The 25822-nt window shown below is 42.7% G+C and overlaps 1 protein-coding gene across 8 annotated transcripts in view; it reads right to left on the bottom strand.

Annotated features, from left to right (window-relative positions):
• The window catches only part of DACH1 (dachshund family transcription factor 1), a 352983-nt gene extending 339856 nt beyond the window's left edge, over nucleotides 1–13127 (bottom strand). For 7 of the 8 annotated variants that reach the window (XM_085576681.1, XM_085576669.1, XM_031504835.3 and 4 more), the window contains exon 1: nucleotides 12170–13043. In XM_085576681.1, the coding sequence (XP_085432807.1) occupies nucleotides 12170–12906 (737 nt within the window). In that variant the 5' untranslated portion in view covers nucleotides 12907–13043. Of the gene's footprint in view, nucleotides 1–12169 lie in introns of all 8 variants that reach the window. The other variant, XM_021548063.4, reaches the window with a different exon arrangement.
• Between the last annotated feature and the right edge of the window lie 12695 nt (nucleotides 13128–25822).

The following is a 25822-nucleotide window of genomic DNA, read 5'->3' as shown; positions in this document are numbered from 1 at the left end:
CAGCCAAAACATTTTTTGATAGGTCAAAAGCCTTAGACTAGTCTGATCTAAACTTACTCTGGATACTGTAAAATTCAAAGAAATCTTCTACACAACTTAAGAACAACAGAACTGTAAAGGAAAAGCCAAGCAAATAAGAAAACTGTTTAAGCCCCTAATTGTAACCGGACCTCTCTACCTTCCATTAAAAGTCATGTGGGAACAAAACCATTTGTGGTGTCTTCGAAAAAAATATCCCCCACTCCACCCACTTAGGATATCAGCACTACATAGCAGTCAAACCTGTTGATGGAACACAATGTACACATTTATAATAAATGCATAATGGTGGTAAGTAATCACCATGTAGAAGATTTGCCTTTCACTTTGCCAGTCAAACAAGAGCAAGCCTTTGATAAGGTCCCTACAATACCTCATGAAACAGCTTGATTATCCAGGCTGGCAAAGTCATGAATGGCTCAACACAAACTGCACAGAAAAATTCAATGGTATGAAAAACGAACAACCAGAGTAAAGAAGCATCTTCTTGTCTTGTTAACACCCTTATATCCATTTCTCACCTACCAATCCCTTTTGCCCAAGCCAAAAAAGGGACCACAAACTCAGAACTAGCTCCATCTGCCACATCCACACTGACAAACTGAAAGCCTACAGCCAGGGATCATCAGCTGAGCTGTTCAGTCAATTGGGAGTGGTAAGATGGCATTAAAGACAAAAGCAGCTCTACTAGATTAGTAGTACCCAAATTTGTCATTCATTCACTAGAAACAGGTAGACTTATGCTGGCATTTAATGCCAATTTCAGCATTGAAAATATATTTCAAGGATTGGAAAGACTGACTGAGAATAGGAAAAGAAGGTGAAAGCAAAGCCTGGAAGGTTTGCAGAGCCTCTGTGGGATAATAATTGCTGAGGCAAACTTCAGCTGAACACAACACTCACTTAGTTTGTTAAATAAGTCAAAATGCAAGCTAATTCTAACTTAAATGTAACCCTCTAAGTGTCTGAACTAAGGAATCCTTCCATGTCCTTAGGGCCCACTATTTCAACTTAGCCAGCATAGTCCAACCTGGCAATACACCAGCAGGAACACTTGGACAGCATAAATACCACACCACCTCACCAGAGAGAGGTAAGCACTCACCCTGGGGTATTTAGGCTCCTAGCTCAAAGCAAAGTACTGAAGGAGAAATGCCATGGAAGCATTATTATTACTTGTTATTTTAACTGATTCCAAGATGAGGCAAGACAAACCATGATTTCCCAAATCCCAAGTTTTAGTCCAGCTAAAGGAAGGAGAAAGGAAGAATGAAGTCTTGGGAACCTTCTTGTGAACTGTCTCATTGGGTAATCCCTTTTGAACCTTGAGCCACAGTGTCTAATGCTCCAGGTGAGTAACTCAAAATCTGCAGAGTTGCTCTCTTCTCTATAGCCCACACATGTACTGACTACAGTCACTGCCTCCTCTTTTTTCACATGCAGGAAAACAAAGCCTGAGTTACTAAATGAAGAGGACAGTTCACAGCTTTAGAATTTAGTCAATACCTAACCAATTCTATAATTTAAACTTTTTGCAGCTTAATTATATTGAAAAACCATTAGACATTTTAAAGAATTAGAATAGTGAACTGTTAAATATTAGGCAATTGACCCATACCTAATGTAAAGTAAGTTTCTAAAAATGTCCTCAGAAAAATTTAGTAGAAAAACAGGTGTAGGAGAAAATTCAAATGTGACCCGTAAGGCCCCAGAATTTAGAAATGAATTTGGATCAGTTCATTTTTTTCCCATGGGGTAACTTGTATAAATGTAATTCTATGGTTTCATAAAACCAGGTCAAGTTTCTGTCCCCTGAGGTCCTTTGGCAATTTGAAGCATGGCAGCACTTTTTCCTGGCTACAAGTTCAAATCTGCATGCGTTCTGGATTTCTGAAAGGAAGCAATTAGTCAAGCTGAAAAGATAGACCAATCCTGCTCAGAGTACACCTTCCACACAGAAAACTACTTGCAGGGGTGAGACACAACTTCACAGAACAGTATTTAGATCTAGTTGGCTCTGCATTTTTCATCTCTTAAAAAAATTCCTTTTCTCTCATCAGTTGGCACACCAAAGAGCAAACTCACCACATAACAATGCCAGCAGTTTTAGCTAAGGACACTGTTCTTTTTCTTAAATGTCAGGATGTTCTACTGATGTAATCATACCTCAGAATATTTCTGAATACATGCATTTCATAACTATTATTTATGATATCACTGTATTGTCCTAATTTAAAACACATAAAATAAGAGTCAATGAGACAAATCACAGAAAGGGTCACCAGAAAAGATGAAACCTCTGCTTGGCAGACCCACAATAGCATAGGCTCAGCAGCAGAGAGCTAAAGGTGGTGGAGGAAACTCCTCCAGGGACTCCTTCATGAACAACCTGAAATTACTCTGGTTTAACACCACATCCACTATGTCCTAGAGTCTGCTTCAATTGCAATGGGGCCAGAAAGAAGTGGGTTGAGTCTGACCACTCTGCTGAGCAACAAATCTCTCTGTGTGGGACCACACATCTTCTAGGTCAACTAAATAGATTCAAAGAGAAAAGGAAGGATAACAAATAAAGTCAGGTAGTTTGAGCAGACTTCTCAGTGTGTAAATCTGACATGCACAAACTACAGCGGTGGCTGCTCCTTCTCAAGATAAAACCCACGCTTGATGCCACTCTATTGAGATGGTGCCACAGAAGCTCTGAACAATAAAATTTGTTTAAAGTTTATTAATTCTTAGCCCACCTGTTGTAACTTGAGGTGGCCTCAAGCCAAGCCAACAGCTGTGGTTATCCCCAAACATGTTGACTAAAAACCTCACTGATGCCCTCCCCAGGAAATGCTATGGCTCCTTTCTTACAGGATTTGCATGCACACTCCTGAAACAGCTACACACTGATAAATTAGTATTTCTAATACATTTGTCTCAGTTTCTCAAAACTGTATTTTACACACAGCTATATGTTAAATTGTAAATTACTGTAGCAGGAGCTTCTTTTTCTGTTACTATAACTTTTAACATCATATTTCAGCAGCAAATTCATTTCAAAGGGAATGAGTAGAATCACAAACCATCTATAATGCCCAGTAATGTAAGACAAAATATTTTATTAGCATTTAATGTTTTGGTTTTTTTTTTTAACCTGGCCTGTTAAAAAACTATGAGTATCAGCTTAAAAAAATCCGTAACAAACCAAAACCAAGCAATCCAGGTTTGTGTTAGAGAAATAGGCAATGTAACTTGCACCAGAATCATAAAACTAGTCTTTACTGGTAGACACAGACACACAGAAATAACAAAATCCTATGTGTCACCTATGTTGTAGGAACAGTTCCAACAAGCTAAGAGAGAAATGTATTTTTTTAAAAATATTACTTTTCACTGGTATTAGTCCTTATTATATATTTAATACCACCTGAGGTATTTTCTTTCCCCCATGCAGTAAATTACTGTTAAGGAAACAGAAGATAATTGAAAAATGGTTTCACTTCCTTCTCAGCAACCAGTGAGAATCAGCACTGAAATGTGAAAAGTGACAACCATGACACATATTTTGGGAGTATGTATTCCCTTCAAAAAGGGACAGGCTGCACCTGTAGTACAAAAATAAATACAAAAAATCCCAGCAGAGGGTATGAAGCCACAGGTTATATCAAATTCTAATATTCATTCTTGCAAAGATGTTTCAATTTCCTGAAATTAATTAATATGAAAGAATGCTCACAAAAACACTAAGATTGCATTAAATGCATGATGCATTAAAAAAATGCATCATGGATCTATTTTATGCAACAAGCATTAATTTACAAGATACTAAATCTCAAGCATTTTTCCAATGTTTTCAAACTGTCCCTGATAACACAAGAAAGTATACAGTAATCCAGTTTCCTGCCTAAGATGTCAATTGATTCTTTTATAGCACGTCCAAATATATTTTGCATATGCTTGGTTTAAAAGATACATGTAGGCTATTGAAAGCAACAGTAATATCTGCATTCTTAAAGTTACACATATGGTTTAAAACCATAGCACTGTTATTTTAATGTGAATAATTAAGTCCTACAGGTGACCTTGTCCAAAAAATAAAGGTTTTTACAGCAGGCCAAGAGATTGGAAACAAATTATATGCCTCATAAAGACAGATAACATTGTCATCCATTAAAACATGATATAAAGCAAATTAAAGTATTAAGTTTATATTTTTAGCACATTTGGAAAAAAATAATTTAAAAATAATAGCTTTAGTAATTTTTTTTAAGGAATGGTCAAACTATTAATAAGTCCTGACCAAATTTATCACAAAACTGTACAAACTGTACAAAACTGTAACACATTGTTTGTACTTCTCTTAAAAACTCAGTATCTAATACCAGAAAGCGGGTTTTTTTGTGTCCCATATATAAAATCATGATCCAGATCTTCAAAAATAAAAAAATCATCAGTAAGTATGAGAACAACATGAAATCAAGATTACGAAAGATGTTATTAAATAGTAATACAACATATTACCCGTTTCCTTTATGTTTTGCGTTATATAACTGCTTTTTTTTTTTGCTTTATATAACTATATAACTGCTTTCTTTTTGATTCCTTACAATCATTTCATATAAAATAAAAAAAACCAAAACATTTCCCAGATGTAAAATTCAAAAATAGTTTCTATCAAACAACAGTTTGTAAATACATGCATATGCTGAGAGACATGTCCCAAACAACAGCTTCTACTCCAAATATAAAATACTTATTACCTGTTCTCAGCACAGCATGGTTAACAAGTGCTCTAACATGAACATTCAGAGTTATGAACTTCAATCATGGCATCGTAACATTACAAGTCTATTTCAGCTGTCAATTATGCTAAAGCATGTGCAGCAGTCCCACGTACTCCCATTCTTCTTCTTCTCCCCATCCAACTCCAGTAAGTAACTCTTGTTATTTTATCAGTCAGGTAATCTGTATGCACACCTACTGTGCCCTCTCATTCAGTCATACAATCTAAGGAACAAAATGAACATAAAAAAATACGTCTTAACAACTAAGGTGCACTTTTTTCAGTATATTTAGTATCACATAAAATTAAAATGTGAATAAGAAAATTAATCTGAAAGCTTTGCTTGAACCCGAGCTTGATCAGATCAAAAGGAATTTAGGCATAATTTAGCCATTTGGCCAATTCAGAGATTAAGTCTATAAATTATAAGGATTAATAAAATTTTGTTATCAAAACATCTGCTTATTTTAATGCAAAAAAAAAAATCCAGTTGGTGTGGCAAGATGCACCAGCAAATTTTAATTGCACCTGCTCCATTTGGCTAACTTCAGCCTTTCAACGGTCATAAAATTCCCACTCTTCGATATTTGTAACAAAAAATGTATTTATTTTTCATATTGAAATAGCTTTCTTCTTCAAGATGAAGATGCAAATTATGTGGGCGATGCAAAGAAAGTATCTAAAATAAATTCGTTTTGGAGTGAATAGGGTACCCTTAAACAGATTAATGAACAGAAAATTATGTTAAATGTTACCAACACAAGTATTCTCAGGAGTGCACTAAAAAACTTTGGAATATTTTATTGTACCAAAAACAGAATTTCATCAGCACTAACCAAAAAGAGTTTATATTATTTCAGAAAGTTTCTGCCTATAACTAGCAAAGTGTTTTGATACCCATGATTTAGAAGATCTTTCCATTCAATTCTGCAAACTGCATTGCGCATATTTATCCACCTGCCATAGAAGGATGTTCATCCTAAAAGCAATTATCACAAAACATTGTTTAAAACAAGGTGAACTAAAATACATTTTGTAATCCATTTCCTCAGTCGCAAGCACTTTCCTCATGCAAGCAGTTTCATTAGTTTTGGTGGACATATCCTGAACTATCGCTCAGGGTGTGTTTGGTTAAATATCCCATCTCTAAAAGAGACCTACGGAAATTCACAGAGGAGAAAGCAAGTTTTCAGTATTTGCAGAGTTATCCCAGCTAATCACTACGAATGATTTTTAGAGAGGAAAATTACAAACTGAGATGCAACTGGATGGTCAAAAAGTGATCCCTCCTCTCGTGAAATTGAGTGACAGGATTGTTCTACTTAATGCTATGAAAAATATACTATTAACTTTTCTCCTTTTCTTCTGTTAAAAAAAAAAAAAACACAAAAAAAAGTTTAAAACAGTTCACAGTTATTAACAGTCAATGCTAAGATTCCACATTCTGTAGATTACAGTTGAATATTCTGCAATGCCTGTGAAATGAAACATCAGCACTTGTTAGGAGATGCCCCAGGCTGAACACAGTATCAGAAAAATAAGTAGAACATAGTGGGTTAAGGATAAAGCTATTCCTCAAAGCAAACTGGATTTTACTATTTCAAGTCACAGACACATCTTGATTCTAAATATAAAGATTTTTGGTTTATGTTTCAGGATTTTTGAAAATAATTTAAATTATAATGGAAAAAGAAAAAAAACTTAATTCACACTGGAGAAATTATCTATATATGAATTAACTCTCTGGATCATAATAGCTTTTTGCAGATGACTCTTCAGCTGTATCGTTTAAATACGTATTTAGGCAACTAAAAATTTACTGTCAATTCCTATTATGTCAGTCCACATTATGGCGCTGTTACAGCATGCACATTTAAAGATTATTGAAAAAATTACTGTTCATGTGCAGTATATAATTTGCAAAAGGTTAATCACTATTTTAAAACAATGAATGGAATTAACTCATAATGCAAAGCAGATGCCCCAAACGTTATTTTTAAAACAAAACATATTTAACTTATAAAAGAACAAAGAGGATCTAAATCCAGTCTTGTTGCTTAAAACCAGACAGGCATCATGGTTGTTTTGGACTCTTGTTTCACTGGCTCACACAATTTACGTAAAACTCAGTAGTTTCTAACTACTCTCTGCTATCTTACAGCCATTAATGAATTTTTACAGCTAAACTTGTAAAACTCCTCCATGATGAGGCAACACTGGCAATATGAAAGAGATCTACTTGTACCAGACCAGCAGGGATTGCAGTAACAATTTAATATATCAATTAGGTATTTCAAAAGGAAAATATTAACATTCAATCCAGTGCATGAAAATTCTCTACTTTGTATGCAATTCAAACTTTAGATGACCAGTCATAGAGATGGGCAAAAACAGACATCTGGAATGATCTAGGAACGGGGGAAACAGAAGAAATACTAAATGGTGGGCAAACAAGATTAGCGTTTCCAACAAATATTCAGAATCCAGTCCGGATTACAGAATATCAAGCAGGACAAGTTGGAAATAAGAGTGCTTTGAGTGCATTTTGGTTTCCAGCGCTGAGGAGGGGCAGGAAGGAGCCCGGGGTGGGCGCAGCAGCCCCAGCACAGCCCATAGGGACACACTGCGGGACACTTGCTCCATGTGCCCGGGGGCTCAGCACCCCACGCCTGTGGCTCCAGAAAGGGCCCAGAAGCCTGAGACTGAGCCAAGCATCTGAACAGAGATGGCAGTGGTCTGAGGAAATAACAAAGCTATCCACATGGCCCTTTCGTGTAAGTAAAGTTGATACTGACCTGACAATAAAACCATGCTTTTTACATAAACTACATCTGCCAAGAAGATTTCTTAATTTTAAACAAACAAACAAAAAAAAACCAAAACTACACAAAACTTTACCGATATTCATAGTATAAGATAAAGGAGGAGTTAATCAAATTGAATCCTTGAGGAAGATGATGTGAAGCACTCAGGCCCAGCAGGCCCTCACCTCCCTGCACGGGAACAGCATCGGTAGCACTTCTCCATCGGCAGCCGGCGTTCCCAGCAGTGCTCCCTTCCCAAGTATCAGATACCCTGCTACGCCAGCAGCTGAAGTATCAGATTAAAGGGATAAATAGTCTCTCCTGCTCCAGTCCAAGGATCTCAGCTTTTAAACTACAATATTTAACATTAAATACATCATGTAAGATAGATATTAAATTACTGTTATTATGAGCAACTGGAGTATTTTATTTTGTTTAAGTCTAAGGAAACCACTTCCAAATCTTTTACTCCTTCTTCATAGTTACTACAATTTATCTTCTGGCCTTCCAGAAGTCATCTTTGCTTGTAAAGCCTTCCACATTTCTGCTGATTACATTTTAATAATCTGTGACAAGAAGGAAGGTCATCAATAAAAACCACAGGTACTATATAGTTGACATTCCTTCCAGCGGCACTTGCTGACCTGTTCATTTAAAGTACCTATGATCTGTACTAACCTATCTGGGTGAGATACTCCTTTAATTAATACAAACAGGAAAAAAAAAAGCTATGCAAGCGTACAGTATTCAGTAAACAAGGACATGCTAGGTCCACATAATTTGAGAGAAGCAGAAGCTAGAAAAGGACTGAATAACTGCCGTGTAAGATGAGCTTTGAAGAGAATTGTTTCATGTTCAGCATCTTTCCTCTTTACATTTAAAAATCAATTAGGTTGTTTTCCAAAAATTGTAAATAGCCTCCAAAGGCTGCAAATAATTCCCCACTTTAAGTATGAATGTCAATGAACTCATTCAAAATCATCTTCAAATGTCAGAAAAGATTAACACGTCCTGGTCACAGAAGGGAGGTCAGAAGAAAGCGCATGCTTTTAGCCTTTACTCGGGTATGCACGATCCAATGCCAGCCTAAGTCTATGGAAAACTCTAGAAAGGGACCCAGCATGGCAAAATTCCACAACAAGTGCTCAAAACACAAGAGACCAGAAACAATCTGAGATCAATAGCTTCCAGGTCATTAATCCTAGGCAGGTGACATCCAGTGCACAGTTCACTACTCTCTTTCACCCACACATTCAAGAAACCTGACTCGATTGGCATCTAGTAGCTCTAAATATTTTCCATGTTTTGCCTTTATCCTTCCCCTATTTGTTTGGCATATGGCTTTCTAGCATCCCATTAATGTCAAACCATTTAATCGGAATGTAAGCTAAATGCACACTTTGCTATTTCCTGGATTTCTGTTTGGCAGCCAATGCTTTTTATGAGGAAAATAAAAGCAAAGGTCAGTATGACCAGAAAAGAAAAGTCATCTTCCATAACGGAAGCTTATTTTTCCAGTGAACTGATACACAAGCCTAATTTAGAAAAAGGTCCTTTAGTATCATGTTATTATTAGTAGTATCACAAATAAACACAGAAACCAATTCACTTTACAGACCTCCACATTAAGCATTCAATAGAAAATCCCTTGGTGTTTTATTGATTTTTGTTTTATTGATTTTTTAAATAGCAATATCACAGTTAAAATGTATCATTTTGGTGAAACACAGCTAAAACTTTTCCGTCTTTAAATAAGTTATTACAAATTATTTCCACAGCAACTGGCAACTAACGATTCATTCCATTTAAAGAACAACAAAGTAATGGCTTTATTTGGATGCCTTTTTTGATTAAATAACATATTAACCTTGATGAAGCTTTCCAAAAAGGGATTACCGTACTCGAGTGCATCAGCTGATTATGAGACAAATATAACAGTGATAAGATGCTGGTTCAAAATTTTTGAATCTGATGAGTACAACAATTTAGGCACTAGAATGGAGTTAGCTCTTCCAGTTTCCATCTCAACAGTAAAGTGTCCACCCAGGATACAAAAAGACATCACCCAGCTAAAGTATGCAGTAACTGGGAGGCAGGAAAGGTCGCTTAAATCACTAAACTGAGTAGACCAAAATACTCTGCATAATTACTGTAATGTCAGAAATAATTAAAAATAACTTGTAAAGAAAGAAGAATTAAATGTATTAGGGGGGAAATTCAGGAAGCAAATACAGATTTATTTTCGCATCATATAATTCATTTTGACCAAAACTCAGTGACCCACTTTGCTTTATTTGTCTATACTGTAATAATACATTTTGCACACCTATTGTATATCCTTTCCATTAATTTATTTGCTTAATGGATGTATAAGTAAGTCTACTACAATTACGCTTTTTAGGGGTCAAATCCTATTCACTTCTGAACCCACTACTGTAATTTCTACTACACCGGATGATAACACAGCAGACCTCAGGAACAGCTGAAACACAGCCGATTCTGTGCTGTTGACATAATCAAGCCATGTTACAACCAGGCTGCCAAACCCTTTTATAACCCTGCCAAGTCCAGGAATTGGTGTCTCCATATGCCCCCAACCATCCCCGCCAAAAAAAAGAAAGTTTCTGTATTTCTTAATTCTACATGTTCAAATTAAAATTCACGCGGTTATGACTGTGGCAAAGTAAAACTTCCATGAGTTTATTTTAAAAACCAAATCTTGGAACTCTTACAGAGTTGTTGCAAGTTACACACCACACGGCACACACGCACACAAAAACCCCAACCCAACAATTGTCTAAGAGCAGCTATTAATATTCATGTTGATTCCACATGAAACAACAGCAGAGTTACCCGAGCAGCTACAGTTATGTCAGCGCTTGGAAGTTATTCCAGGCTGTTTTGTCCTGCTGCCCTGAATATTCAGGAACTTCAACAATCCATCCAGCAACTGCTACCGCGGAGTAAGTGCTCTGCTTCGCCTGGCTCTATGCTAATGACTGCCAGGCACCCTCTGCTGAAGCGCGGGGGGAGGAGGGGATGTCACACCCCGCGCCACTGGGGACGGGACGGGACGGGCAGGAGCATGGCATCGCGTGGGGTTAATTCCACACGTGTTGGTTGTTGCTGCACCTTGAAATCTGACAATAGGAAAGTGAAACAAGCCCGGTCTGTTTGTTTGGGTATATTGAAAGTAGCATCGGGACTTTGTCCACGACCTCCTCCGTGGGAAGTTCCCACCGCCCATCCAGCGCAGCGCAGCCCGAGCCCCCCGCCCCCGCCTGAGGCAGGGGGAGAGCCCCCGGGAACTGGAGGCGCTTCCGACCGCTCTGATCTCGGGGTCACGGCAGTTATGCGATCCCTTCTCCTTATCGAGCAGATTCAGCCCTGTAACCTACAGATTGAGAGATAACAGCCCCATGCTTTCGCCCTCCATTGCAAAGGCGGCTGCTATTGCATCAGGAATTTCCTCTTCTGCCAGCTCCTTCCATCCCCGCGACACTCCTCCCCGGCTGTGGCAAGTTTGGGGCTCGCCTCCCCCCTGCGCTCTCCCCGGCCCGCGGGGTGCGGAGATGTGCCCGCACCGTCCGCAGCCGCAGCGCTGCTCCCCGCCCTCGGCGCCGTCCCCGCCACCGCGCCCGCGTTACTGTGCGCGGCAGCAGGAGCCAGCCTCGGCAAATCCCTGCCGAGCTCCCGCTGCCCCCCGTCTCCTCCTCCTCGGCTGGTGGGGGCCTGGAACTGCTCGCACCTGCTCCTCGGGGACCGACACCCCCAACCTCCCACCGAGGAAGCAGCCCAGCCCGACCGCCTGGCACCTCTCCCCACTACCCCAAAGAAAAGCTGCCCTGCACCTCCTCCTCCTCCTCCTCGCTGTCTTCCCGCCCTGCGTTCACCTCCCCCGTTCGCCATGTGGCAACTGCCTTACAGCCCTACACAAAAAGTGCACGTGCCCCCTCGGATGTGTGACAGCAGCTGATGGCCAAGCGGCCTCCATCGCCCCGAAATGGGCCCGACACCGGGCAGCTCCGCGCCCCATCCCAGTTAACACGACACCCCAGCATCTATGCCGCCGTCCCCCCATCAGGACCGCTCCCCGCCCACTCCCGTGCACCCTTCGGGCGGCTTTTTCCCAGGGTTGCCCGCTTCGAAGATACATCCAAGGATAAAGTTCAGCTAGAGGTTCGGCCAGAAATCACTTTCTGGCCCCTTCCCACCCCCGCCGGCCCTCCGCTCCCGCGCTGCGCTGCCCGCGGCCACCCCTACCCCCGGCACGCCTCGGCCCGGGGGACAGCGAGGGGGACAATGACAGGGCGACACTTGCAAGGCACAGCGGGAGGGGGGCACAAACCCGGCTTCCCCTTCCCCCCTCTATCCCTCCGTCCCACCAAGAAGCAGCGTCGCTGGCTGCGGAGAAGGCCGGCTGGGTGCCGGGGCAGCGCGGGAGGGGGCAGCGGGAAGCGGCGCCGCGTTCGCCCGGACCGCACCGCGCGGGGGTGGGACGGGGGCGGCGGCGGCGGGGGGGCGGCGGGGCGCGCGTGTGCCTTGCGGCGCTTACCTGGCGTTGGTGCAGTCGTTGTAGAGGGTCTCGAAATCCTTCCTGGAGATGAGTTTGCAGCGGTTGACCCCGGGCTGGATGGCCCCCAGCCCCCTCAGGATGCGGACCTGCTCCACGTTGCAGACCACGGGCGTGATCTCGAGCCGCTTCAGCTTGGTGTAGACCGTGTGCAAGCCCCCCACCAAGTGCTTCAGGAAGAGGTCGAAAGCCTGGGGCAGGCAGATGAGCTCGCAGCCTTCCACGGTGAAGGAGGCCACTTTGGCCCCCCTCAGATCCACCATCTTGCACTCGTTATTCTGGGGGGTGTTCTCCACCGGGGACGGGGTCGAGTACACGGGCTTGCCGGGCAGGCTGCCGGCCGCGCTGGCCGCGCTGGCATTGGGAGTGGAGGTGCCGCCGCCGCCGCCGCCGCTGCTGCTGCTGCCGCCGCCGGTGCCCAGGCTGGGGCTGCCGCCGCCGCTGCCGCCGCCGCTGCCGTTACCGCCGCCGCCGCTGGTGGTGGAGGTGACTGTGGCCGCCGCTGCCGCCGCCGCCGCTGCGATGGGCTCCGGCCGGAATAGGTTTGTCCCCGACGCGGCCGGCGGGGGAGCGATGGACGGAGACGGAGAGGAGGTGGCCGACGACGAGGTGGCCGACGACGAGGTGGTGGTGGTGGTGGTGCAGGCGGCAGAAGTTGAGACCGGAGGCTGAGGGGGGACCAGCTGGGTCGGAGGGATCAAAGCAGCCGGTACGGCCATGGTCACATATACGGCGGAGGGGGCAGGGGGAGGGGGGAAAAGTTCCCACACACACACGCAGGGGAAAGGGGAAAAATTAAGAAAAAAAAAAAATTAAAAAAAAAAGAGGAAAGGAGAGAAGGGAGGAGGGGGGAGAAGAAGGGGGGGATAACCCCAGATCAGGTGCTGCGGCGAGCGAGAGAGCAGGGGGCAGAGTGAGAGAGAGAACGCACAAAGTGTCCCGCAAGTGGGGACGGAGGAGGAGGAGGAGGAGAAGTCCGCTCTGGGCGGCGGGGCTGGGGCCGAGGGGAGGGGGAGGGCAGTTTCTTTTTGTGGTCCTTGCTCTAGCACCACGTTAAAGACGAAGGTGAAAAGGAGGAGGTTTGAAGGACTTCGGTTCTCTCTGGCAAGTACATTGATCAAAGATTGAGAGGGGAATGACAGAGAGAAAATGAGCGGGGAAGTGCTGGCTGCCGCCGCCGCCGCTCGCTCGCTGGACGAGTTGTTGTTGTCACACGGTGCGGAGGGGAGGAGCTCCGGCAACTTGAAATACCCTTTGAGGCAGCAAAAGGCTCACTCACTAGTATTAACCCAAATTATCCAACCAGGAGCCCGGAGAAGGAAAACAACGAGAGAGGGAGAGAAGTCCCTCTCCCCCCTCCTTCAGGAACCGTTAGATTACATGTTTCATATTTCACCCCACCAGAGATGAGATGTAATTTTCCCAGCCCTTTTCAACAGTCGCTTGTCAACACAGTTTGTGGAGAAACACGAGCGTCTCCAGCGTTCCCCCAAAGCCGAACGGGAGAGCGGGGGTGCGGGGCCGGCGCTGGGCACCGCACACCTTGCCGGGGCAGACAAAAGCAGAAACCTCCGGACGGGGCTGCTGCTCTTGCCGCTGGTGTTGCTCTCCCGGGAGCACAAACGCTCCTCCCGGCGGGGTGGGAGTTGCTGCCGAGGGTCCCCTTTGTTGCGCGGCAGGAGGCGGCGGCGGCTGCGCGGGGCGCGCACGGGCAGCCCCACGCGGCAGCATCCGCAGAGGACTTTCCTGCGGCGGCCGCGGATCGGGGGGACGAGCACCACGGGTTAGGCCGCCCGGACGCCGCGCCGAGCGGGCTGCGGCGGCACAGAAGTAACTTGGAGAGGGGCGGGCGACCCGCGCAGGTCCCGCCGCGCAACAGGTGCCGGCGGCGCGCAGCAGCCGCGCAGCCCCGGCCCGTCCCCTCCGCGCCCGAGAGCGCGCAAAGTCAGCCGGCGCGCTGGGCCGCGCATGCGCGGCGGGGCGGCGGCAGGCGCGGTACCTGCCGGCCCCGAGCCGGGATGCGGCTGGAGCGCGCTCGGCGGCCGGCGTGCCGGGCTCCGTCGGGAAAGCCCGGGGCTGGCTTCTGCGGGTCTTGAGGGCACCTCGCACTTTGGAAGGGGTAAAGACATGGCCACTGGTACAGATGGGGGGCGGTCTGCAAAGGCAGGGGTCGGTGCGTGCGTAGTTCTTCCTGTTTCAAGAATCCACCCTGTGTGTACTTAATTGCGATGCATGTATGTGCCCATAGCCTTTTTTTTTTCCTATGATACTATTACATGACTCACGGGATGACACATCTGTAGAGTGGATAATCTCAACTGTAGTAATTTGGTGGACGGGAATTTCCACAGTATCAGACAGAAACTATTTTCGCATGATCTGCTTGCATATTGTACTTTAATTTACGAGATTTTTTTCTAGTGCCACTTAGGACACCTTTTGCTAGTGAAATTTAAGCTGTCCTGCACTAAAATCTTTAAAAATGCAAATAAAACCATGAAAACACAGACTAATGTTTTACTTTAAAGTTTTGTGTATCCATGATTGTGCAGAACACTTATTTGAGCCATTTTTAGGTGGGTTTTTCTGAGAATGTTTATCTGGAGCAGCTTATACAACTTGCGTCCCAGTGGTGGGATCCCAGTGGTGGGATCTAGTGTTGCATAAAACTTGTAATTTCAAAATCTAAATACACTGCCTCTTTCTCTTTTTTTCACTTGTGGAAAGCCAACTCTGTCCATATTTTCTTTCCCTCACCTGTTCTTTTTGCACATCACCTTCTCTCACACCTTATGAAGACAGAACAGCTCCATAAGAAGATCAGGACAGATCCAGACACGCGTAATATTGCCACTTGGAGATCTGGGTGAACTCTGAATTAGGAAAGCTACCACTTCATTTGTTCTCTACTTTTTCTACAACATGATGCACACCAGCTCTTCTGTTTTTCTATTTGCTGTGTGCTCCCACAGATACATAATTCTCATGGTCCAAAGGAAAATGTAGTTTGAACGGGTTTACTACCAGGGGTTTGGGTTAACCTTGGTGATTCCAATTCAACACTGGGATTAGAAACCTAAAAAGAAAGATTTTTGAAAAGGTCTAAGACTCCTCAAAGCTTCTGGCATGGTAAGTGTTTCTAATTATTATAGGGAGTGTCTCAATTTAATTTAACTCACACCTATACTGACACACTCACATAAACCAATAAATCCTGAGGTCATTCTTGGTAAACTTACCTAGATTGCATTTCTCTTACTTGCTGACACTTTCTTGTAATGATATTGTTGGGTGTTTTCTTTTTCTCTCTCTGAGTTGATATCAACAAAACTCAAATTACTGTAACTGATATTTGAAAATTCTCCCTGTGTCAAGTGAAGACTTATGGTGCTGAAATCAATAAGACTGTTTAAAATTCAAAGACCTGCAAATCGTTCTGTTTGTCCTTTGATAGGGCCTGGGCTGATTAAAATGCGACCAAGAAAGCTTAATTGCTGCACTAATTAAGAAGTCTTTAATTTCTTTCCTGGAATATTGTTTGAAGCAGGGTTTCTGTTCAGCTCATGTAGCTGTTCAGGGCAGGTATTCTCTCTCTTTCTTCTTTTTTCTTTTTACCATTCTGGTATTTTAAAATGTATGTTAAAACAGGAAGATGTATTGACAGTGATTGTAATTTATTGCTTTTAAAGAAAGACTGATACGGACTTCACTATTTTATTAAATTACAATTTTGAGGGCAGCTGTAAAAGGTAAAATGCAATTACAAAATGCATTGTAGCTGTTGCATTTTAAGGAATTTGAACACTTGACTGACAGGAGCTAGGATAGTGCACCAGCTCCCTCCCCCATCTTCAGTTATTACTGATAATTAAATATTTAAATTCATTCAGTAAAACACCCCAGAAAAGTATTTGTCTTCTGAACGTGTGTGAAGGAATGGACCGGGGGATGGGATGCAACAGAAGATAGGCACCTGGTAAGGATGAATAGTGTATTATCATGTTAAGTTCATCGACATTTTTTCCCCTGAATTTCTTTGGAGTTTATTTTCCTGAGAAATACCTTTGAGTCTTGTGTCTTGTCTTACCCCTGTATAGTGACCTATTTTGTTCACTGCTTCTGAAGAGAAACTAGATGATTTCACAAAGCTTTCTGTGTGATCAATAGAGTGATGTTTTAGGTTTAATCATGCTGTATTATAATTCTGGCAAACAACTGCCGAGCAGAGATTCTAAGAAAGGAGCAAGTACTGGCAAAGAGAAGGTAAGTTCTGCTTTGCTTTAATCTCAGGTCTCGAGCAGCAATCCCCCTTTGAAAAGCTATCTGCTATTTAGAGGGAAGACTGAGAAAGAGGGAGGGACCTCATACAGAATCCCCCCTGCATCGCTCAGGAAAATAGACTCATATAAATGTAAGTGTGTGAAAAAGGATCCCTTTTTGCTTCTCTTCCACCAAGACATTTACTAAACATTGACAAACACCATGAATACAATTGAGATTGATGAGAAGTGTTGTATCAGTAGTAAGAAACTGGATACTGCAGCACTGTTTTTGTAATTGTTGTGTTATAGTCAAAGTAGCACAAAATCTTGTCCAATACAAATACAAACTGGATTCCTTTCAGTGACAGGACAAGACGATAACATGCTTAATAGATACAAAGGGAGATTTGCCATTCCAAGCACGACGTCACGCTAATTATGTTTACTCTAATTGAAAACAAGGTTTTGGGGAACCTGAAATTACTCATAGGATATTTTTAATAGCTGAATAATAATAAAGTGCAGCAAACGTTGATCACAAACCTTTTGGTCTTTCAAAAATCTATTGGAAAATTAAATGAAAAGTGGAGTTTGGTACAAACAATGCCCCAGGGTAAAAAAAACAACTAACACTAGATTTTCCAGTCCAGCCATAACACAAATCAATTTGAGCACACTTCTATGGCCAGACTGCCAGATTGTTATGACTGCTAATTCACTCAATCAAACAGTACATTAGTACACTGGGCACAAACAGCTTTAACAATAGCATGCATTTCTGAACAGTCCACCATATATCATAAAAAAATCCAAAATACATGGCAAGATTGCTTTCACATTCTGTTTACTACAAATTGCATTTACATATGGTGCCTGCCTAACAAAGGAAAAAAAAAGTGATGGAAGAATGAAAGTGAAGAAACTTCTGGAGCCATTAAAAATAACTTTTAAAGTCCTTAAAAACGAGATTCTGGGAGCATTGCTCCTGCTTGCGCTGGTGTTTAATGTGAACCTCTCAGCCGGAGAGCTGAGAGCAGAGGCTGGCAATCACTCGCACAGAGCTGGATGGGGAATTGCTGGGGCTTGGCAGCTCTCACACGCCCTGCCTAACCCCAACCCCGTCACTTCAGCGCTAGAGCGGCTTTTGCCGGCTTTACTCCCGCGAGTCAGCTCGCTGGCTCCGAGGGTATTCACCGCCTGAGTAGAGGGGCAGGATTTAGCCCTCAATTCTTCCCCTTCATCCCCTCGAGCAGTGGGTGTTATCCCAGGGGATGCTAACTGGCGATCCGGGCAAGGACGCGCTGTCCTGAGGGATGCGATAACCGACGGCTCGGGAGCCCTCTCATCCCTTCCCTCCTCCTCGCCGGCATCCGACACACACACACGCACGCCCCACACACACCGCGCACAAGCGCATATATGGAAATTGCAAAAGCCAAACGCCAATTAAGCTACTTGCTTATTTACGATTTTTCCCCCCCCCTTAAATCGCTATTCTGACTTCAGAAAAGGCGTTTCGAAGTCAGTAACTAAAAGAGCCCTTCTGTCGATCTGAGGTCACGTTGCTGCTACCAGAGCCACATGGTGAAACGGATCGGGTCGTGGTCCCTTCCCGGGCTGGCTCGGGATGGATGGATGGATGGATGGATGGATGGATGGATGGATGGATGGATGGATAGATGGATGGATGGATGGAGGGATGGAGCAGTGGCTGGGCACTGCCTGCTGACATTCACCTGACAACTGACAGCCGAGCAGGAGAACTGCAGCGCGGGGAGGAAATGATAACCAACTTCCCTGCGTGATTTAAAAGAGGGCTGGGATAGACGGGAGCCCTCTGTGATGTTTGAGTTAGAATTGGGCTCTCATTAGAGGTCCTCAGTCCAACGTACTAATTCACCTACCAACAGGTAGGAAGAATCGCTCGGAGCAATAATTATGAAGTACAAAGCCCTTGCCAGTAAATTATGTTAAAGCGGTGATCTAATCTGAGCTGCCCTTTGCCTTGCCTTCCCCCTTTTACAGAATTAGTTCGCTCAGCCGCTCTATCCCTCGCTCCCAACCCAGGCTAACCGGAGCACTGGCACCGGGGAGCCGGCCCCGGGTTCAGTGCTCCGGGCTCTCCGATGCGGCTCTCTGTCGGTACAGGGGGACCGCTCCTCCTGCTCCGTGCCCGGGAGCTGGGGGGAGCGGCTGAATCTTCCTCCCTCCATCCATCCCTCGACCCCGCCGAGCCCCCGGTGCCGCCGCCCGCGGGGCGATGGGAGGGGAGGCGGGCGGCGATCGGGCCCCCGCGCCCGGCCGGGCGGAGGGTGGCGGCTCGGCTGCCGCTCCGGCGCTAATTGCTTCCCGTAACAATATTAATAACGACAAAAAATGCACATTGCTGCCTTCTTTTTATATAAGAACTGACAGCCTGCGAGACGCAGCCTCTTCTTCCTCATGTCACTGAAGTGAATGGAAAACATTTGAAGGGGGGGAAGGGTGTTACCTTTATTATTCCCATATTTCAAAAAAAAAACCAGACACACATTATTAATTGGTTTTTTGGGTGGGAGTGAAGGAGAATTTTTAAAAGTCCGAGCCCTTGCTTGAAAAGTTTCAGCACAGAGCAGAATTTTATAGAGAGTTATAAACTCTGGGTAAAGGGGGATGTTATAAATGGAAGTGCTGACACAACATTAACTATAGCGTGTAAACGGCTATGCTATAATATCCATTAAGCAGAAAGAAAAATAAGATGGCTGATCAATAATTTATACAAAGAGTACCAACTGCAGACATAATAACTGTAATGTTTGCAAAGCAATCTCTCGCTCTCCAGGCTTAACAGTAAACTAGTGGGGCTGTTAATTTCCAACTCCTACAGGTAAGAGTACAAACAAATTACTTAAACTTGTATTTTGCTCGATATTTTGCATGCCTCGCTAGGATAAAACACAATTTAATTACGATACAACTTGGGCTGATTGAGGAGCCTCCCCCTCCCTCCCCCTTTCCTCCTGCTCGCCCGCCTGCTCCTCCGAGGGGACCTTCTTGGGCAAAGCTCCGCCCGAGAGACAGGAACAGGTCTCTTGGACGGGCGTTGTAAACGGGTCGACTTTTGGGTCACTGTAGTTCGACTTTTGGGTCACTGTAGTTCTTCGGAGAGTTATTCACACACGGGAACAAAACGAAGCCATTTAACTTCAAAAGAAAGTTACAAGGTTTTTCAGTGCCACGAGCTGAAACACAATACCCCCACCGGCCCGATAAGCATCAGCTGTCAGAGGACAATGCACTGGCTTTCTATGCATCAGGCTACCGGGAAAAAAAAAATCTGCTTTAGGGAAAACCAGTTCTTTTTCCACTGTCATAAACGAGAGTAGGCAAGCAACTGATCTCTTCATTGGCATGGGAGCGTTATCTCCCATTTCTGTCTACTGTATTTATGTAGTAAAACAGACGAACAAAGTCTGAAAGTTGCTAAGTAGACTGCTGCAACGTGCCCAGGTTGGGGTTTTTTTTTGCGTATCTCTTGCAATAGTACCAAAGAGATCACTTCTTTGTGAAATAACAAGAGATAAATGTGTTAGTGGGGGATTTTTTTTTAAATTAATTGTCCCCCACGCCAGCCTGGACAAAAAAACCAAAGAAGTTATGTTGCCAGCCACACAAAAATAAGCCAATATTTAACATAGCATGCACAGCTCTGCGACAGCTTTCAGCTGTCCTTCTTTGGGACGTCACGGGTGTTTTGTATAGCAAAAACAGAGAAGTAAAGCAAGAGACACCTTATTTCTGAGCCCTGAGCTGTGATGCAGGGAGGGTGCTCTGCGGGGTGATGCTTAACACACACACAGACACACAGACACACAGACCAAAAAAAAAAAAAAAAAAAAAAAAGCTGTAAAGAGGCTGCAATTGCCTGCATTGCTCGTGCTTGCTTACCAGTGACCTCTCCCAGTTCAGCTTCAATAAAGTAAAATAACATAAATGACAACTGCCTGTACAGTCCGCGGGCAGACGGAGTCCTTTATATGGAAGCAATAGCTGCCCCGCCCCGGCTGCCCCGGGCCGGTTGGATGCAGTGTGGAATATCGCATTCGGAGCATCGCTGCTCGGAGGAGCGGAGCAGAAAGCGCAGCGCCCGCTAGTGCCTGTGAGCGCGGGGCAGCGCTCCCTCCGCGCCCCTCCGCGCCCCTCCGCGCCCCTCCGCGCCCCGCCCAGAAACCTCCTCTAGGGCAAGGAAATGGGCGCGGAACGGGGGAACGTGGTACGGACAAAAGAAGGTTTAAGCCCATCTGTGACTAAGTGAGGGTTTGTTTCTTCATTGTCTAAGCTTAGAAAAAGCGGAGATGGAAAAGTTGTCTTTCCCCTGCTGGTCCCCATCTGTCTGAGGAGGTGTGTGAATGGGGTGAGTGTTTCATACATTGTCACACTCATAGTGAAGGGAACTGGAAGGGCTGCCTGGCTGTAAAGCCTTGATGGGAAATATGAACTACACCAGACACGTTTCTGAGCTTTGGATACCTCACCCTGACACTTGAAAACTACAGATTTGTTAGATATTTCTATTAGGCACTGTTCTTTTCTCAGGTGTTTTGGGGTTGTGTTTTGGGGGATTTGTTTATTTGTTTATATGCATGAGAGATTGTTACTGGGCAGCATGGAAATTTTCTTGAAGATTGTCTTATCTCCTTCACGTGGAGATGAATTTTCCGAGGCAGGAAACAAACAGCCCTCTGGATAGAAGATACCTAGTAAATAAGATCATAATAAACTTTCATAATGGCAGTGAATGTCTCTTGCATTGTTTATTGTGGGCTGGACTACTGGTTAATGTTCCCAGCCAAGACCAAGCACTTAAAATGGTGTCCAGCATTTTAAGTGTCCACATTTTCCTGTGCAGGGTTCCCAAAGCTTTAAGAGGTAGATTTGGATTATATCACACACACTGGAGCACAAGTAGGTGATGATGAACTAGACCTGTCTTCTAACTCTGTCTTTAAAAGGTTACAGTAAACCACTGGTTCACATTGTATAAATGTCTTAAGATACTAAGACCTTGTTTAGCAGAGAAGGAAAACTCCAAATATGTTCTGCAGCACCTTGGGCTCGAGGTCTAAAATAATCTGGTTGATAATGAAAGGCAGATTAACATTTATGCCTTCTCTACCTTGATTTGACAGTCACACCTTTCCCTTATTTGTGCTGTGCATTCTTCATCAATAAAAAGAACAAAAATGTATACCTAAATAATTTCCTATGCCAAAAATTTGTTGCACAAACCCATTAATATGGAAAGGACTAAATACCAAATTAGTTGAAAATAATCTGCAGCAATTCCTGATTTTCTCTATTTTCTCATAAAAAAAAAAATTCCACTTATTTTAAAACAGGATAACACTTGCCATGGATGTAAAACATTTTATACAGTTCCTGTGTCTTTATAGTAAATTAAAAAGGCATAGTAGTAGACTCAAAATAAGTTCCCTTGTAATATATACAAATTGATTGTGGATAATGTCAAAAGACTTTTAGGACTTTTATTAAGACATTTTGAATTCACTGTTGTCTGTTCCTCTTCAGTGCTCAGTGATTCACTGCAACTGAAATTTATTAATATGAATGCTTGGTTTTAAGCTTATGTACTTAAGTCTTTATACAAAGTAAATTCTTGGAGTATTTATCCAATAAAAATACTTACAAAGTTAGCAGTTCCTGAACACATTCATAACTTTAGGTGCAGCTGTAGTTCTATAGGCAGACACTTAACACTGGAAAGCAAGAAACCAAGTCACAAAAGAGTAAAAAAAAGAAAACTACATTTTATCCTTATACTTTGAAAAGAAAAGGAAATTTTTACAGAAAAGCAGTGAATACATTCAAGTAATAAATTAATTTAAGAAAATCATAAACATCTAAAAGAAGGTGAATTAAAATAATTAAATTTTATCCACACAAAATACTTTTTAGTCAAAAGTCTATATTAGCGAGTTGGTTTTATTAAAATTTGTTCTTCTAAACATGTGAGTATAAACTTAAGATGTAAATTTCAAAACAACAAAAATGAGCTACCACCATCTAAATTACTGTAATCTAGCCAGTTAGAAAGAGTTTTAATTGTTGTGCTTTTGCTTAATTACACCCTTCTATCTGATGATCAGTCTCAGGCAGTTGAGGATTATTCTGTTTTCGCACGTGAAGAGGAACAGGGCAACTTAGATCCACAACAAAACTCAGGTTCCACACTTATACTGCCAATTATCTCATGACTTAGTAGATACCAAAATCCCTTAGTACGTAAGCTCACGACACAATTCACCAAGTGTGCAGGTTTCCATTGTCGGCCATACTGATGGAGGCACAAATCTCAGAGCTCCTGGGGGTTTCTGAAGAGAGAATCCATGCCTAAACACAAGCAGCCTTGGCTTGGGTTCACTACATTTGCGCAAGTGGACCTTCAAGGAAGGTTAAGCTAAAATGAGGCTGTGTGCTTCTGCGTCCATATTTGCATTCTGTGGTACAGCTAATAACCAGTTGGGCAGGTCATTTCCAGGGTGGGAAACCAGTTTTCATGCATCCAGCTTCTATTGTTCCCACAGGACAGGAGAACTTAAGCCAGGTTACCTACATGGCAGCAACAAACATGAGCATTCAAATATGAGGTCTGTAATAATTAAGGTTTCACTGGTTCTTCTTTGGAAAATTTAGGCCAATTGACAAATACACTACTACCAGGAGGAAGACTCTCTTACTTCTCAAAGAAAATGTGTCATCTTGCTGAAAGAAAGATTTTAAGGGCTGAATTCAACCACACCTGCTGTAGGGCTGTACCGTGTCTTGACTGTCAATATCATGGGTACCCCTTTTGTTGAAGGCCTTTTGTTCTCTGCTGGTAAAGTTGTCCTTTTTTGAAAATGGGACCCCTAAGTAGTTTAGATACTTCTAGAATGTTCTTCTGTGGCTTTTACTTTCTCTTGTAATCTGTACTATCTACAACCATATTCAAAACAAACATTTTGTTAACAGCTCTAAGTTTTATTTTTTCCTATCAAGCTGAAAAAATTACAAGGAAAATAATGCATATAGAAGTATCTACAATTGAGAAAGTGTTTTCTTGAGTGTTTTGTTTCTTACTGACATAAATTTAGAATTCAGCATGCAGTTTACAAGTAAGGGCTGATAGCTGAATACTTTTAAATACAGTGTATATAAGGGCTGCAGTAAACACAGTTTTGGAAGCTAGGTTTATGCCAGCAAATTAAACTTGCCTGGTTTTCCTGTGCAATGTTCCTATCCAATAAAGCCAACTAGCACATATGCCTCTTTGTAAAATTCTCCTGTTCAAAACAGGACAGTAGTAGTAGCCTTCCAGCCAGGAAGGGTCTCGGACGTGCAGCCTCACTCTCCTTCAAACTGCACCCAGGAATTGCGGTTTAGGATGCTTAAAGTGTACCGAGGGCAATTCAAACAGTTCTACAGTGTAGACTGTCATGTTCCATGGAACATTCCTGGCACTAGTGCAAATGTAGCTTGAACTGTTTTATATTACAGTAACTGTCTTAAAACATACATTCACACTGGATATTTTTATAGGTACAAGCTCTTGATCTTGCAATCTTTACATGGGCAACATTTCTATTGACTTCTAAAAATGAAATCTTAAAAAAAAATTCCTTCATTAGTTAGGAATCCAGCTTTGGCTTATAATTACAGAAGAAAGAGGAAGTAAAATTATAACACAGGAGGAGCTTGCTAAAATGCTCCCCAAAACAGTTTTCCAATGGCATTAAAGTATTACGCACGAATACGAGTCCTGCTTAATTAATTTAGCAGCCTAGACCAGAGATTCAGGTTTTGTGTTCCCATGCTTTTGTGCTGGGTATTTGAAGCTGAAAATGTAAACATGAATGCATTTTCTATAAGAGCTTCTAGAAAAATGTTAGGGAAGGCAGGGCACATTCCTTCCTGGGTTTTGTGTTAGATTCTTTACACTCAATGTCAGTCCCAGAAACCAGCCTGGGAAGTTAGTGTCTTCTTGCAACAGGTTGCCTCCTGTTAAATTTATAAGGCTATTTGTAACTTTTATTGATAGGAACACCATAAAAAATCATTATGCAAAGTGACCAATGCATTTATTAGTGTGTTTTCCCCCCAGTTAATATGAACTAACACAGTATTTGCCTGTTCGGGAGTCACATAATGCAATGTCTTATGCTTCTTTCTACAAATGTAGCTTTTTTTGAATAGTCAGACATATATAAAATGACAGAGGAAAGATTATTCTTTAGAATTTTCACTTTGCCATTTACAAATCAATGATGTTTGCATGTGTCTTAACACATTTGTGAAGTGGCCTGTAAAGGAAGATGGTGTTACAGATTGAGCTGGAAAACAGTCTTGAGAAGAAAAGTATTGCTAGTTTTACTCAGAACCAGTAAGAATGATATACTTGACGCTTCATAAATAATAGCACACCAAAAAAAATTAGGAAGAAAATTACTTTTTGACTCAGTCTTGCAGTCAATTGTTATTTTTCCCAAATAAAAAATTCAGGGTCAGTTTGATAACCTAACCCTACAAAGAAGAATAAAATCTTACTTTCTTCCACTTGAACAGCTTTCAGATAGCAATTACTAATTGGAGGTCTATTAGAAAGATTTATCTGGGAAATGGTTGAGTTTCTTTCTGCAGCTTGTTTTCCCACAGACAATGTTTTTAGTACTCATCTCAGAAACATTTTTTAATGACAAATCCCTTAATTACTGATGGAAAGAAAAAGCCCCTAAATTTATGCTCTTTAATTTGTCTCGGCACTCATTGACCTCTTATGTAAATTCTAGCAATCTTCAGTTCATCGCCTCGCTTCTTGGGAGAGACTATAAAAATGCAGAAAGAAACATTATTTCTTGCTGCTGAGTAACAGTACAAAACTTGATTAATTAAAAAGCCTAGGCAAGCAAGGTCCTTGTGTCTGTGAGAAGTCTGAGCTCTCTTTAAGGCTCAGTTATTTCTCTGATAACCAGCGATTATCTTTTTTTGCAGAAGCAATTCCAATAAGACAAAGGTGCCCTCTGTAGGGGACAGGCTGTAAATGATGATGGGGAGCAGTAGTTTAATATTTGTGGAATGTGACAGAGAGAGTCCTAGCAGGCTGGCTCTCTGAGAGACACTACAGATTAAATATTATGTACAAATCAAACAGTGCAAAAAACCCCAAACCCTCCACACTTTAAAATAAAGCAGAAAACCATACTCTCAACTGCAGGTAACAGCGAACAGTTTTGCAATAAGATTTCCTAAAGCTAGATGTGTAGCACAGTGAAAACTGCACTGAAAGAATCACCTGAATAAAAGGAAATATGCATTTTAGTCAAAAGAACTTTGT

Source organism: Lonchura striata, chromosome 1 (assembly GCF_050655825.1).
Source record: "Lonchura striata isolate lonStrDom1 chromosome 1, ASM5065582v1, whole genome shotgun sequence".
NCBI classification, from domain to species: domain Eukaryota; kingdom Metazoa; phylum Chordata; class Aves; order Passeriformes; family Estrildidae; genus Lonchura; species Lonchura striata.
The sequence above is the reverse complement of the archived record's forward strand: the minus strand, read 5'-3'. Positions and strand labels throughout refer to the sequence as shown.